This window comes from Leiobunum rupestre, chromosome 6, assembly GCF_980474605.1.
Source record: "Leiobunum rupestre chromosome 6, qqLeiRupe1.1.hap1, whole genome shotgun sequence".
In the NCBI taxonomy this organism is placed as follows: domain Eukaryota; kingdom Metazoa; phylum Arthropoda; class Arachnida; order Opiliones; family Sclerosomatidae; genus Leiobunum; species Leiobunum rupestre.
In genome coordinates this window covers 25,214,505-25,232,473 of record NC_143389.1, presented here as the reverse complement: position 1 = coordinate 25,232,473, position 17,969 = coordinate 25,214,505, and the positions used below count along the sequence as shown (strand labels likewise).

The window sequence follows — 17,969 nt, the reverse complement described above, 5'->3', positions numbered from 1 at the left end:
GACTGTAGTAGCGCAGTGTTACCAGATGATTTGTGGATGGTGGAGGCAGCGGGGACTGTAAAGTAGCATGAGTCTTACAATAGCCTATGCTAGGCTCGTGATGCTTGGCAAATGAAAAGGAAATTGTGTCTACTTATTATTTAAAAAAATAAAAATTGTACGCTATTCCTACTTACAATTTGTTGTTAATGACCCATTAAATGTCGATGCAAAGAATAATGAGCTGTCCAGTCTTACTTTTGTAGTTGAAACTACTATAATATTTATGTAGCTTAAAGGGTTACACCCAGAAAATCAGGTAGCGCTCCCTATGTCCGGTGGGGCCCTTTAAAGGCGAGGGGAGACCACTATCCGTAATCGGTGGACAGGCTCGTAGCTTTCATTGTACTTAAGTGATTACGTAATCAATTACAGATTTAGCACTACCAAAGGTTGGCTATACTCACTATAATCGGTGTACAGAATTTAAGGAAATGGTTAGCCCGTTGCTTAAACCACGATATAACGGTTCTTATATCATAACGTCCTGGATGGTAGCTTTATAAATCCAAAGAAGGCGAATAAACCAAAGGTATAACCCTACGCTGCTTCGGGAGCGACTCGTAATTTTCAATGTCAAAAACCTTTTCAAATTAGATAACAATCATAGTATGAAAAATAGGCTGCTGAATTTACATGTATGGACTTGAGAATTTGGAAGAAATATAATCACTAGCCATCTCTTTAAAAACAAAGCCTTTATACGTCAGCTTATGATACACAATCACGTTATTTCCTTATCGTAGTGATTGTATTCATTCGAACCTTTACACTGTGTTAAAAATGTATAAAAGCTGTCAGAGCGGATAAACGTCCTTGTAGTACGCGTTTTGACGGCGACGAAGGCGGAACGATGTTGCTCTCACTTTTGCTAACCGTCGCGCAGTATATTATCTCCTTAATTCTTCTGCTGGTTTTAGGATATGCGGCTTACTGGTAGGTATACTTTTATTTTTCAACTCAATTTGTGATATTCATATCCAGGCTTTTTGTTCAGCATAATTAACAAATACCAATATCGCTCTTTAACATAATTTAACATTAAAATTGACTTGATAAAATTTTTATTGAACTGACAATTTTTTTTGCTGTATATAGTAGCAAGAATGTATTAATTTATACTCAGGGAGAATGAATATGTCGAGACTATCGACGGACACGTTGAGGCCCTAAACCTGTCACGTTAAGGGGGGGGGGGGGGGGAAAGGAGGCGGTCTTTTTTTTGCGTCCTCGCAGCAGCCTTAATCGCGTCGAAAAACGTTATTTTTAAGAACCAATGAGATTGCAGTGTTATTTGATTTTATTAAAGCAGAGGAGCATACCGGGGGCCCCAACGGGTGGAATTGGAGAAATGCTAAAAATAATCTCGACATATTCATTCTCCCTAAGTTGAAAAAATACATTCTTGATAGTAGCTTAATAAAACTTGAAGGTCATATTTTCTATAGATTTCTTGTGCTTTTCGCAATTAATTTATCGATTGAAAAATACCTTATTTCGAAATGAATTATAAATAAATATCTTAACAGTCTTTTAAACTTGTTTTAAAGGGTTTATTTCCGAAGATTCAATTTCTGGGTTGGAAAATCAATAAAAAGTGACAAATCAATTCCCATTTTAGGCAACACAGCCGGGATTTTTACCGGAGAGGTAGGTTCATTATTTGTATTAGGCTTTATTTAATTGTAAGTTCGTTGGAGTTAAAAAGCTAAATTGGCGCTGAAAGTACTAGTTATCAGACTGTAATAATTAAGAGGGTTGTAATTGGCTAGCAAAGTATGTGCACATACCTGTTCGATGGCAATTATGGGAATGCAAAACTTTTAATTGGACTGTATTGTAGATTCAACGTGTCTGAAGTTGATCTGTTGGATCTGCTAGGGGCTGTTGGGTTTTGAAAATTAGCTAAAGGTAGTCTGCCAAAATCTGTTAGGTTTCTGCAACATTGCTCCTCATTATATTTTTTTTGCAATATTTATCTTATTTTGACTTAGTCTTGTCACAGAGTAATGACATCACTTAAGCTTTCTGTGAACGGCAGGCGTGAAAGTTTTTAATTGGTTATTAAAAAGACGCCATTGTCAACTTATTTCGGGGGAGTTACAATATTTATGGGGACAATACACAGTGTTTGGAAAAATTTTTTACATAAATACTTTATTTTAGTATTTTAAAAAACAAAATACTCTATTTAAAAGGAACATTTGCTTTAAGTAAGAATAATTGCTCGACATGATTATTTATTTATTTATAAAGCTAAATATCCGTAACATTACCTCATTCGAAATCACCAATAATGTAGCCCTTACCAGAAGATTTGGTATTGCATTCGTTTGAGCCGAGAGAGTAGTACTGGAACAAACGTACATTTTGCTTTGACGTTCATCTTTATTATATTAAAAATAACTACTTAAAAAATATAAATTTAAAATTTATGGAAAATTATCATTTTAATAATAATTATCAGCTAGGCCAATACCCAAGGCACTACCTTAGGCCCAAGTCATCTAGCGACTTATAATGCCTTTAAACAGGTGGCCGGGTAACAATGGGGGATATGTATCCATTTTAACGGTAAAGATAGACAACTAACCGAATTACGCACTTGTTCCCGCGCTGCTGCGTACTTAAAATCATATGAAATCCACAATAACAATATGGGAAAGAGTCGCTAAAATACCATCATATATTGGATTGTAATATTATTATTGTATTAAGTATTTTTTTTGTTAAATTTCGGTATTTTGTAACTAAATACTACGAAAAAGTAATTAAAAAAACTAAATACAGAAAATGTGTTTAAAATACTTCCCAACACTGATAATACACCGGCTTGTTTCCGTAGAAATTTTAATTCAAATACGTTGAACCAGGGTGTCTCATTCTAAAACTCATTTATCCATTTAAATCACATGATCTTTAAAACACTAGCTTTTTATTGTTAATAGATTTATTCATATCATATACGAAAAGCAATCGATAATCGTTTCATATTTCAAATATACGATAGAATCGTTTGAAGACATCCTTTACTTTACCTTGTTTTCTACACACAAAAGTGTTCGAATTACAAAGCACCATACAATTACTCATTTTCAAGAAACGATTTTTGTGCAACTTTTTTGATAATTGACTTATCGGGATACGTATATCTTTGATGCGACACTGATTAAAGTTTTCACAAAGGATCTTTGGTAAACTAATAGTATTTTCAAAACCAGTATAATTAATGATAACATTATTCGCAATTTTTCAACACTATCAGATAAACCAGAGCCTTTTATAACTGCATATCTTTCTTATCAAAAACCATACATGTATGATTACAGAATCTTGTTGTTATACACCACCAAAAGTTTGCAGAATCTGTTTTAGTTTTGTTTTCGTTTTTTCCCCTGACAATATAGAAGTATTAAATATTTTTGAAAATTCACTTTGGCGTGACATACAAGTACCTAGAGATAAGAAAAGTTCTTAATTTCAGAACTAAGATTACATTCTTTACATTTCAGGGATTTCACGGTTACGATAAAAAGCTGTACGAGAAATATGGTCGATTGTTTGGGTAAGCAGAGTTTAAACATTCACTTACACAATAAATATTCACAAAATTACTTCAATTTATTGATCGATATTCCAATGTTCAGAAGGTTTGATATTTTAAGACGTTCTTTAAGTAGTAGAATTGTCAGAGGCCAGGTGGGCTGGTGGGCAAAGCTGAACGAGTGAAAGACCATATTTTGGTTTGGGGCTGTAAGGGAAATATGCACACCTGACTAGTATGTCGCCAGTTCACTCCTGGAAATTTATTGAACCTATTGTAACAAAGGGAATCGTATCCTATTGTATTGTTAAAAACAAGCTCATGAAATGGAATCTCATGTTAAAACATTTCATAAAATTACACTACAAGTCTAAATATTGAAATATGATTAAATTTTCTAATTTCTTCTTAACTACGATGACACTCACGGTTAACGTATACAAACTATTTCAATATCAAAATTTTCTTAAAAATTAATTTAAGTGAGGGCTCATTTCCGAATTTATTTGAATTATCATCTGCAGCTGAATCTGCAGTAGACTTAAAATCGAAATAATTCGATAATTGGTTCTGAAGCCTTTTTATAAAACTAATTGAATACTATGAAAAAATACAACTGAAAAACAGTGTGTTTAAATCACAACTAAAAAATTGCGTGTTTTATCTTCGATTATGTAATACTAACTTTCGATTTCGCAAATTAGATCATATTCGGGGCTTATACCAGCGCTGTATGTGGGCGATCCCGAATTGCTGAAGCTCATTCTAGTGAAGGATTTCAGTAGCTTTTCTTCAAGAAGGGTAATATGATCTTATTGTTGTCCTACATTCTACCGCTGCACACAATATTTCATTATTAAGAGTTAATTACAGACCTTGTATAATCGTCATTGCTTGCAAGGGCCTGGTTATTCAGGTTGTAATTATCAGATATCTGAAGATAACAAATTAGTCAAGTCAGATTGTTCCCCTCACCTAGTAACCGATCTGCTATAATTCATCTCGCCAGGTTCAGTTCTATAGCTGACTTATATACAGGGTGTTTCATTTAAGTCTGTCACAAATTAACAGGCGTGTTCTTTGGGTAACAAGGAGTGAAAATGATCTTAAGAAACGTTTTCCTAAATTGAACCGTGTCTGAGTAAAAATCGGCCTCCAAAACGTCGAAAAACGCGCAAATGTGCAGTTTCTATTATTCCTTGAACATAATTGTTTCCTTTCACTAAGCATTGGTTTCTGATCTTTTTCGATAAAAACAAAAGTAGTATCAAAAGTGCGTAATTAAAATAAAAGAAAAAGCTACGTGTAAAAATACGTGTTAACAATAACAAGGTATTTCTAAGTTACTACTACTATTAAACAAGTTGGCAAGCCAAAATATACCTCTCCTCGGAAGAATTGTCCCTAGTGGTATAAATTTCTCGAGATGACCCTTAAAGATTTATCTCCGCAATTCAGAGTTATTTGCTAAAAATTTTATCCCAGTTCTATCCCGCCCGGTATAAAATTTATAATTAAAATAATTGAGACGAAACGACCAACTTTAATTTATTCAGAATATTATAAATGGAATTTTACAGTACAAGTTTATCAGTTGAATATAATACGAAGCAAATTTTAATGAAAGAAATATTTCTACAGAGGGTATTTGTATTTTTCTCGCTTACGAAATACTATAGCCACACCTTTAACGCTCATTTTATTTCAACACTTGCCCTTGATGAAGATACCGTAGAAAAGCTATTTTCGACATCTGGTAATGGACGACTCGTAGACTTCCAGTTGACGCAGTGACACATACCGCATGAAAAAGACCAATGCCGTCCAATTTCCAATATCCCCAGGAAACCAATGACTGTATTAGGAATCGTAGATATCCAATTATCCACACCAAATGTATTAACAAGAAGCAAAAACCTTACCATCAACAAAGCACAGAGAGCCACTTGACCAGGGTTGTAGAGAGATGGTTCGATTACTTAGATTTTTTACTTGGATAAATATTTTTTTAGCACGGATGGCGCTAGTGACGCTTAGTAGCCCCTACAGATATTTTGTGGGCTTTACCTCATTACACTGGAGTACCTACGGAAAGGGAACACTACCAAGTTTCCGTGTCGATCGATCTCGGTTCGTTATGATCTCTAAATTAGTTAATTTTCGCTTTGTTTTAAATTCATTAACAATTTAATTTTTGAAAATTGCGAACAATCTAAGCAAACCGAAGCTAATTAAGAGCCAGAAGGCCAAAGTACGGTCAGTTGTATTCCTTTATTAATTCAAGTACAAAATTTGTATTTCAGTTCAAATAAATATCTGAGAAACTGAAATTTAATGTTCGCTAATTATAAATATTTAAAAAATTAATTTCCTTAAAATTCACACGTGTAAAAACGAAACAGAAATTAACGCGATCCCAGTTAGCTTGCAAACTTTAAATTTCCCGTCGTCTCCTATAAATTAGGCTGCACCTCAGTACTTATGTGCATTGGGGAACGCCTATAGGTATCTGAAGGGGCTACACAGTGTCGGGCGCGCCATCTATTTGCCACTTTTTCTTTAGCTAAACTATCCTATGGTAGAATTGCTAAGTGATCGAACCATCTCTCTACAACCCTGACTTGACTAAACGCAAGCTCGAATTTCAATAAACGTTAAATGAACGCCTTCGCTGTATTGCAACTATATTTAAGCCGATTAGAAAACACGTAAATAAATAAAAAAAAAAAATGGATCACCCACAGGTTTTACCTTTAACCCTCTAATTTCTGCTGACTGTACTAAAACGATTTGACCTTAAAAATTTCATACGCGTACAAGTTCACAAAAACAAAGTGGCCAGCCAAAATATACCTCTCCTCGGAAGAATAGTCCCTAGTGGTATTAATTTCTCGAGATAACTCTTTAAGACATATCTCCGCAATTTAGAGTTATTTGTTAAAAATGCTATCCCAGTTCTATCCCGCCCGGTAAAAAATTTTAATTATAATTACAACAGTGAGTTAGACGTACTATAACACTGCACAATTGAATTTAACCCTTTTTTACAGTACACGTTTATAAGTTGAATACATGTATAATACGAAGCAAATTTTATGAAAGAAATATCTACAGGGGTTATTATAACGACCGTTCGCTTTTTGGTTTATAATTTAAACGGAATCGGGCTGATTTTAATTAAACGATAGTTTATCGAAATTTTGTTAAAAGAATATTCCCTAAGGCCGCGCGATAAATTTACGAGAATAATTTCCCGTCGCCGTTATATCGAAAATTTATTTGATTCGGGATTGCCAGAACTGTAATGTTGTGGGCGAGTGATAAGAAAATAAAATGGCAACCAGAATTATACAAAATTATAAATGTCTATGGAACGTTCTTGATTTAACTTTCATCAATAGCCCAACAATATATATCCCTTCTACGTAATTGTACAGAACTGGTACTTAAGTGTCTAAGACTAGATTTGTCTTAGTTCATCGTGATGTAAACATAAACCAAAACACACTTACACTTAAGTAAATATTATAAATTATACTGAGTAATTTTAACTAAATTCAAACTACCTAACTATAAACTCCGTCTTAATTAACAGCTGAGAGCTGTTCGCTACTAATTACTTCCAATCTACTTAATTAGCCTCACAGGTTGAGTTGACAATTTCAAGGGTATAATTAGGTTATTCCAATTCAAAAAGTAATAACAATCAATTTTATCTTACAGCTGACTTGAGTTAGTTCACAATTACTTTAACACTTTCAGTCTTAAGCATACACTTAAGTCCATTCACTCACGTTCCAAACACGAAACACAATTTAACTCTTTTCTTGACCAAAGACCGAACAAACTAATTAAAACCGCAAAGTTACCTCATAACTTTTGACAGACAAAAGGACCCCGTCCTGTAGTATTTCTTCTGACAGCCAAGAACTAAAGAAGACTAAATCTTCTAAATTGACGGCAACGGCCCTATATACCTTTTTTTCATGTTTTGTTTGACCCCTCGAGATTTGACTAAAGTTCGAAAAATTGAAGAGATTATATTTTTTACCCGGTTTGAATGATAGTTCTCCACACGGTGGCGCTATACTATTACTTTTGTATAGTTTCCGCGGGAGTTTTGAATAATTATCCTTTTTCTAAGCGTTATTAAAAGGTAAAAAACCCGCCTTATCATAATGGTTTCTTTACTTTCTATTTCCCAAAAGGAAGTCAATGGCTCGGCGGTAAACTATCTGCTTTGTAACGATGCGACCCGAGTTAAATTCCGTAACACGATCAAAAAATTTAAATACTTAATATTTAATTAAATATAAGATGAATATAATTTATTAATATTTAATTAATTATAAGATGAATATAATTTATTAATATTTAATTAAATATAATATAAATATAATTTATAAATATTTAATTAGTGTAAGATTAATATAATTAATAAATATTTAATTAAATATAGGATGAATATAATTTATAAATATTTAATTAAATAAAAGATTAATATATTTTATTAAATATTTATAAATTATAAGATTAATATAATTTATAAATATTGAATTAAATATAAGATTCATATTATTTATAAATATTTAATTAAATATAAGATGAATATAATTTATAAATATTTAATTAAATATAAGATGAATATAATTTATAAATATTTAATTAAATATAAGATGAATTTAATTTATAAATATTTTATTAAATATAAGATTAATATAATTAATAAATATTTAATTAAATATAAGATTAATATAATTAATAAATATTTAATTAAATATAAGATTAATATAATTTATAAATATTTAATTTAATATAAGATTAATATAATTTATTAATATTTAATTAAATATAATATAAATATAATTTATAAATATTTAATTAAATGTAAGATTAATATAATTAATAAATATTTAATTAAATATAGGATGAATATAATTTATAAATATTTAATTAAATAAAAGATTAATATAATTTATAAATATTTAATAAAATATAAGATTAATATAATTTATAAATATTGAATTAAATATAAGATTCATATTATTTATAAATATTTAATTAAATATAAGATGAATATAATTTATAAATATTTAATTAAATATAAGATGAATATAATTTATAAATATTTTATTAAATATAAGATTAATATAATTTATAAATATTTTATTAAATATAAGATTAATATAATTAATAAATATTTAATTAAATATAAGATTAATATAATTAATAAATATTTAATTAAATATAATATAAATATAATTTATAAATATTTAATTAAATGTAAGATTAATATAATTAATAAATATTTAATTAAATATAGGATGAATATAATTTATAAATATTTAATTAAATAAAAGATTAATATAATTTATAAATATTTAATAAAATATAAGATTAATATAATTTATAAATATTGAATTAAATATAAGATTCATATTATTTATAAATATTTAATTAAATATAAGATGAATATAATTTATAAATATTTAATTAAATATAAGATGAATATAATTTATAAATATTTTATTAAATATAAGATTAATATAATTTATAAATATTTTATTAAATATAAGATTAATATAATTAATAAATATTTAATTAAATATAAGATTAATATAATTAATAAATATTTAATTAAATATAAGATTAATATAATTTCTAAATAATTAATTAAATATAAGATTAATATAATTTATAAATATTTAATTAAATATAAGATTAATATAATTAATAAATATTTAATTAAATATAGGATGAATATAATTTATAAATATTTAATTTAATATAAGATTAATATAATTTATAAATATTTAATTAAATATAAGATTCATATAATTTATGAATATTTAATTAAATATAAGATGAATATAATTTATAAATATTGAATTAAATATAAGATGAATATAATTTATAAATATTTAATTAAATATAAGATGAATATAATTTATAAATATTTAATTAAATATAAGATGAATTTAATTTATAAATATTTTATTAAATATAAGATTAATATAATTAATAAATATTTAATTAAATATAAGATTAATATAATTAATAAATATTTAATTAAATATAAGATTAATATAATTTATAAATATTTAATTTAATATAAGATTAATATAATTTATTAATATTTAATTAAATATAATATAAATATAATTTATAAATATTTAATTAAATGTAAGATTAATATAATTAATAAATATTTAATTAAATATAGGATGAATATAATTTATAAATATTTAATTAAATAAAAGATTAATATAATTTATAAATATTTAATAAAATATAAGATTAATATAATTTATAAATATTGAATTAAATATAAGATTCATATTATTTATAAATATTTAATTAAATATAAGATGAATATAATTTATAAATATTTAATTAAATATAAGATGAATATAATTTATAAATATTTTATTAAATATAAGATTAATATAATTTATAAATATTTTATTAAATATAAGATTAATATAATTAATAAATATTTAATTAAATATAAGATTAATATAATTAATAAATATTTAATTAAATATAATATAAATATAATTTATAAATATTTAATTAAATGTAAGATTAATATAATTAATAAATATTTAATTAAATATAGGATGAATATAATTTATAAATATTTAATTAAATAAAAGATTAATATAATTTATAAATATTTAATAAAATATAAGATTAATATAATTTATAAATATTGAATTAAATATAAGATTCATATTATTTATAAATATTTAATTAAATATAAGATGAATATAATTTATAAATATTTAATTAAATATAAGATGAATATAATTTATAAATATTTTATTAAATATAAGATTAATATAATTTATAAATATTTTATTAAATATAAGATTAATATAATTAATAAATATTTAATTAAATATAAGATTAATATAATTAATAAATATTTAATTAAATATAAGATTAATATAATTTCTAAATAATTAATTAAATATAAGATTAATATAATTTATAAATATTTAATTAAATATAAGATTAATATAATTAATAAATATTTAATTAAATATAGGATGAATATAATTTATAAATATTGAATTTAATATAAGATTAATATAATTTATAAATATTTAATTAAATATAAGATTCATATAATTTATGAATATTTAATTAAATATAAGATGAATATAATTTATAAATATTGAATTAAATATAAGATGAATATAATTTATAAATATTTCATTAAATATAAGATTAATATAATTTATAAATATTTTATTAAATATAAGATTAATATAATTTATAAATATTTTATTAAATATAAGATTAATATAATTTATAAATATTTAATTAAATATAAGAGTAATATAATTTATAAATATTTAATTAAATATATATCACATATATTGTATTCATCCGTTTCGTAAAAAAACCCGCCTTATCATAATGGTTCCTTTAAGATTAATATAATTTATAAATATTTAATTAAATATAAGATTAATATAATTTATAAATATTTAATTAAATTTAAGATTAATATAATTTATAAATATTTCATTAAATATAAGATTAATATAATTTATAAATATTTCATTAAATATAAGATTAATATAATTTATAAATATTTTATTAAATATAAGATTAATATAATTTATAAATATTTTATTAAATATAAGATTAATATAATTTAAAAATATTTAAAATGATGTAGAATAAATTATAGTACCTAACGTTATAAACTTTGTAAAGGATATTCGCCAAAGCAGTTTTTTAGAAAAACACCGCTAATTAACAAGCGTTGGTGGCTGAGTGGTTAGAGTACATCTCTTGCACGAGGCAGACCTGGGTTCGATTCCCGGCTGGCGCCAAAAAATCGCAAATTGATACTAAGACGAATACCGTCTACAATTGGTGGAAACCCTGCCATTGGACGTTGAGAGGTTGGATAACCCTCGGCACTCGATCCGTCCCAAAGTTATTAGGAAGGCGTTGGAGAGAAAACGCCCGTACAAACTCAACATCCACAACCATCATAACACGATCTTAACATCCACAACCATCATAACACGAACCCAACATCCACAACCAACATATCACAAACATAACAAAGTCAACACCCACAATAGTCATAACATGAACTCAACATCCACAACCAGCATAACACAAGCACAACAAACTCAATACCCGCAACCGTCAGAACACGAACTCATCATTCACAACCTACACATAAACATTAAAATAACGAAATATCAAATCAAACTGAATTAGAACCGTCGCGACGGTGAGCGTTGACGAAAAAAAGACAAACCAAATCCCAATCAATCCGTTAACGCTCATCGTCACACGGTGGTTTTGCCAACCCTTCGAGAAACGGCAGAAATTACCCTTTGCCCCGAAATTGCGAACGTGTTCGCAGGCCTGACAGACAGACCCACAGACAGACACGGTGATTGTATAACCCTCCTAGTGGACTTTGTCCCTTCGGAGAGGTAAAAAGGGAATGATTTAATTTCGTTTTTTTATTCTTAAAATGCCATAAGTAAGTAAAAATATAACACATTGTGAGGCGTTATGAAATGTATCTAACTCATCTCCGGGGATTTTTTTTCGAGTGCTAGTTGGCTTGTGTAACTAATGGTCTCATTAAATAGTAACCCCCAAAAACATGTTTTTAGTCTAAAGAAGGTTCAATCTCTTAATGAGGCCGATTATCCAAGACGATTAAAATTTGGTCAGTGGTTTCAGGAGTGTACTAACGACGTCAATTAGTTAAGTACGCTCCTAGTTTCTACTACCGTTAGGTCACATCAATAATAATAATAATAATCAGCTAGGCTAATACCCAAAGCACCATCATAGGCCTTAGTTTCCAAGCGACTTTTAAAGCCAATAATTCAGGTGGCCGGCCTACAATGCATAGCAGGGTGGTGCAGGGCCGGTGTTTGGGGGGGGGGGTAAGCGGGGCAAAAGTACCCCGGGCCCGGGCCTCCGAAAGGGACCCGCCGGAACGGGTGCCTAACTAAAATTTTCTGACTATTTTCAAAAAACCAAATTTTGGAGTAAAAATTACCTGGGGCCCGAAAATCATAGCGCCGGCCCTGGGGTGGTGGCAAGCCCTGCATGACACGCGAGGCAACAGCTACCTACACTTACTATTGCCGTTATCCTCTACAAGCTTTTATGGAAGGGGAAACCGAAGTGCTCTGGGGAAAACCCATTAAACCAGTGGGGAGAGAACTTGCAAACTCAACGCAGAAGGAGTGGTTCCGAGTTTTCACCCAGTGCCATAAGCTAGGATCGAACCCGGCTCCTCTAGCTGTGAGGCGAAAGTGCTAACCACTCCGCTACCCCACCTAGACCACTTCAAAGTTTAGTCTCAACGTCTTGTGCAGGATTGTTGGCGAACATTTAATTGGACTTTTTTTTAATACCTAGACTAACTTGAGAGTCATATTTAACCTTTCTACAAGATAATTTACCAGAGCTACTTGAACGAATGTGGGTTATGCAATACTGATCACCTCCTCTTTTTAGCCTTCGGGTGAGAGCTCATCTTGATGCCTCGTTTCCTCATAGGTGGATTTGAGCCCGTGTGATTTCTATCTTTGGGGTCATATCAAGGACCTGGTATACAATACTGAAGTTTGACACGTTGAAGACCTACGTCAACCCATAATTGACGCCTGCGACACAATTTGAAACACGCCAGAAATCTTTCTTCGAGTTCAAAAATCTTTTCGAAGATGCGTCCTAGCTTGCCTACACGCGAATGTGGGCTATTTTGAACATGTAACCTCTGATAAACCATACAACAAAGTAATCAATTTTTAATTGTAACGATAGCATACTTCTAGATGCGAACTCTTAGTAATCTTTTGCTAGTAGACATTTTTATTCCCTTATCTCATGAGACGATTTTACTTCTTGTTACTCAAATAACACAATTTCTACACATACCCAACTTTTAGTTTTAAGGATATCTTGAAAAATTGGTACACAAGACTAAAGTCCACAACATTGACGACCTACGACAACGCATTACTGATCACTGCGAAACTATACGAGACCAAAACGGGTCTAGATGACGCAACGGTGCCGAACCGTATAAGGGGTCTAATAACGTCAAGCGTCTGCTTAAGTTTCTAACTTGCTACCACCGCCGTTAGGGAGCGTAACCATAGTTTTTGGTCGCGAATTAGTAACACGCCTCCAATCTTCGAACTGGTTCAAGAATGATTTGCGTGTGCCCCAAGTGATCATTATGTACATTTGTTGTATTTTAGTTAAATTGGCCATTATAGCATTTGTAGTAAAAAAAAAGAAATTCAATAAGTAACTTTCTTTCAATTGAAGTGGTTACTATGAATCCCCTTGTTATTGATAATATCTACAATTAATAATGAACTTTTGATACAAGTGACCGTTTTCTTATCTTCATTGATTAAAAACCAAATGCTTTGTAAAACGAAACCATTGCATCCCAGGAATAATAGAAACTGCTTTTGTGCGCGTTTTTCGACGTTTTGGAGGCCGATTTTTGACGGCCAATTACTCGGATACGGTTCAATTTAGGAAAAGTTTCTTTGGACCTTTTTCACTCCTTGTTACCCATAGAAGACGCGTGTAAATTTGTGCCAGACTTCTCTGAAACACCCTCTATAATTAAACGTATTTTATGTTGTGGATAGGAATTAAAAATAAACAGTAATCAAAATTTTCAAGTGAATTAATTCAAGGGATACGTAAAATCGATCACGTTTCGGGCAACTGTACTTTGCTCACCAATAATAATAAATTAATAATAATAAATTCATATTCGTTTTCTGTTTAAACTATCTGGTTTGCATTTGGACCCAGATCAACAGATCTGATAATACGTGAACGTAATTGCGGTAAATCTGATATCTGATTTCTTCGAGGGGCTGATCACTCCGCGTAATCGGTGTACAGAGCCGTACCTTTGACTGTACTAATGGGATTAAGCGTAATCTTTGAAGTCCCTGCCTTTGGTAGTGGTAATCTAAGCGTAATCCGGTGTACAGATTTTCTAAGAGTGGTTAGCCCCTCGGATTTCTTGGTATTAAAAGCTCAGGTCAGAAAATGGAGATGACGCAACGGTGCCGAACCGTATAAGGGGTCTAATAACGTCAAGCGTCTGCTTAAGTTTCTAACTTGCTACCACCGCCGTTAGGGAGCGTAACCATAGTTTTTGGTCGCGAATTAGTAACACGCCTCCAATCTTCGAACTGGTTCAAGAATGATTTGCGTGTGCCCCAAGTGATCATTATGTACATTTGTTGTATTTTAGTTAAATTGGCCATTATAGCATTTGTAGTAAAAAAAAAGAAATTCAATAAGTAACTTTCTTTCAATTGAAGTGGTTACTATGAATCCCCTTGTTATTGATAATATCTACAATTAATAATGAACTTTTGATACAAGTGACCGTTTTCTTATCTTCATTGATTAAAAACCAAATGCTTTGTAAAACGAAACCATTGCATCCCAGGAATAATAGAAACTGCTTTTGTGCGCGTTTTTCGACGTTTTGGAGGCCGATTTTTGACGGCCAATTACTCGGATACGGTTCAATTTAGGAAAAGTTTCTTTGGACCTTTTTCACACCTTGTTACCCATAGAAGACGCGTGTAAATTTGTGCCAGACTTCTCTGAAACACCCTCTATAATTAAACGTATTTTATGTTGTGGATAGGAATTAAAAATAAACAGTAATCAAAATTTTCAAGTGAATTAATTCAAGGGATACGTAAAATCGATCACGTTTCGGGCAACTGTACTTTGCTCACCAATAATAATAAATTAATAATAATAAATTCATATTCGTTTTCTGTTTAAACTATCTGGTTTGCATTTGGACCCAGATCAACAGATCTGATAATACGTGAACGTAATTGCGGTAAATCTGATATCTGATTTCTTCGAGGGGCTGATCACTCCGCGTAATCGGTGTACAGAGCCGTACCTTTGACTGTACTAATGGGATTAAGCGTAATCTTTGAAGTCCCTGCCTTTGGTAGTGGTAATCTAAGCGTAATCCGGTGTACAGATTTTCTAAGAGTGGTTAGCCCCTCGGATTTCTTGGTATTAAAAGCTCAGGTCAGAAAATGGGTTTGAATACTATTTTTTTAGATAACCTTTATCCAACTTTTAAATTGAAAGGGGGTGGTTTCCCAAAATAGATTAGCAGCTTGCCGTCAGGGAGTGGCGTTGCTACATTGATTATCCAAAACTTCCATGTATTGAACATTTGAGGAAAATTTTACCCTTACGAAAAAAGACGGCAATCACAATTAGAGCTCGGCGTTAGGATAAAAATTAACTACTTATTTTACGTTTATCCATAACCTACAATTATCCGCAAATATAAATTATTTTTTGCATGTTAAATCGTTGTTTATCCATGGATAATATCCATAAATAAACAGTGAAACAAAATATTTACGATTAATCGAAATTTTGTCAGTTAATTTATCTGTTACACAGAGCTTTAATTACAATACACGATCGATCATGCTACGGGCCAGCATGGGGTTATCCGGTACAGGAATATATTTAAATAGTTAATTTCTGAACATGGCAACAAATATTTTAGTTATGAATATAACTACTCACAAATAAGGCAAAGTTCGTTCAACAAATGGTTATTTTACCTAATACTCATAATATTGGAGATACCGAAGAAGGTGTAGCAAATTCAGAAATTTCATGGATTACCACAAATTTAGACGGAATACAAGATGCTTCTTACTTATCTCTTTCTTACTAATTTGGCTCGCTCTTTTATAACCAGGAATTTAAAACTGGGAATCCTTTGACAGACAACATGCTATCCATCTTAAAAGGAGACGAGAAATGGAGGAACCTACGAAATACAATGACACCAGCCTTCTCAACGGGAAAGCTCAGGAGGGTAGGATTTTTTTTCAGCCGTGCTACATATATTCTACCCAGCGTGATGGGTTTTTGTACCTCAATTAGTAAATTTGATAAGTTTAAATATCTCAGTACGTAGGGAATTAGGTAGAATTCGCGTTTCGAAAGTCGTTCACAATTTTGTATTTCGGTAATAAGTAAGAAAGTAAAAAGCTTTCCATGCTGAGACAGTAATTGACCCTGTAAGGATTCCATGTGGTTGTATAAAAACAAATTAGGGTCACGTTACAATTGGACATCATTATCACCCTTCCCAGATTACCACCGAAACATAAGTTCATTTATCGAAATAGTATGGTTAGGAAGCCCAAGTTTCCCAATCTATATTCCGACAATTTGAAGAAATCTCAGGAACTTAATACCTCAGTAGGTGCCCCAAAATTAAATTTTTAAAGCCGATATTTTAAAGTCTATAAGAGAGCTAGCTAGTAGGGATGCACCGATATATCGGCCGATATATCGGCTAATTTTTCAAATATCGGTATCGGCCAATATCGGCTTAAGTGAGGCCGATATTAGCCGATATTTCTGGTATTAGACATTTTCTAGTGTTTCTTTTTGATCGCTGTTGTAGGAAATAATTATTCGCGTCCAAAACGGTCAGGAATCATAAGTGGTTTTTAGACTCCAAAAGCCTTAGATCATATCATTTTTTAACAGGTGGTTACGAGAGTAAACAAAAAAGCATAATATTGTGATAGGTAACTTTGTTAATATCGGCCGATATATCGGCTATCCTAGGCCGATAATAGCGGCCGATATATCGGCCACGATTAGCCGATATATCGGCCGGCCGATATATCGGCTGTACCCATATCGGTGCATCCCTACTAGCTAGTTGTCAGAAACTGCTATTCTTGAAGCGATGACTATGCTACGTTATGCCTTCGGATAAAAACAGCGAGTAACTTGACGCAAACAACGAGTTAGAGATTTTCTTTGGCTACTACAGCCTATATTTAACTTTTAGATCAATGTTGTGCTATAAAGGATATTTTGAGAATGCTCAGAAAGAATTAGTCACAACGAAATTTTTAAAATGACAAAAAAGCCACGAAGTACGGTGATTTAACAAAGAACAAGCATTTTCTCAAATATAAATTTAGCCCCAAACTTTCGCCAATGCTAAGAATTTTACTAAATTAGCAATTACGATGACACTGCTGAATGTAAACGTTACGTATACAATCTATTTCAATTTCAGAATATTAATTTTTTTGAACAGACTGGTAATCTGACACAAGGTGCTTCAAAATAAGTAGGATTCTGTGCATTAGAGAGAATGAAGAACCCTTCAAAGTATTACTCTTTTGGCAAATGATGAGCTATCGAATCATTCTCACGGTCTTAGACCTCCTCAATTTATTGTAGTTTAGAATTGCTTTTTAAAAACTTTCGTTTCCTCAAAAATATCTGCGAATAAATTCGCTCCCGATTTGATGTTCTAAATGTA

The 17,969-nt window shown here is 30.2% G+C and overlaps 1 protein-coding gene across 1 annotated transcript in view; it reads left to right on the top strand.

The window, feature by feature from the left end:
- Window positions 1-857: 857 nt before the first annotated feature.
- Window positions 858-17,969, top strand: part of LOC149940484 (cytochrome P450 3A25-like) — a 28,135-nt gene continuing 11,023 nt past the window's right edge. Inside the window, exons 1-5 of the mRNA XM_090177476.1 lie at window positions 858-975; window positions 1,590-1,689; window positions 3,552-3,604; window positions 4,288-4,384; window positions 16,374-16,493. Coding sequence (XP_090033602.1) covers window positions 893-975; window positions 1,590-1,689; window positions 3,552-3,604; window positions 4,288-4,384; window positions 16,374-16,493 — 453 coding nt within the window. The 5' untranslated portion in view covers window positions 858-892. The remainder of the gene's footprint in view (window positions 976-1,589; window positions 1,690-3,551; window positions 3,605-4,287; window positions 4,385-16,373; window positions 16,494-17,969) is intronic.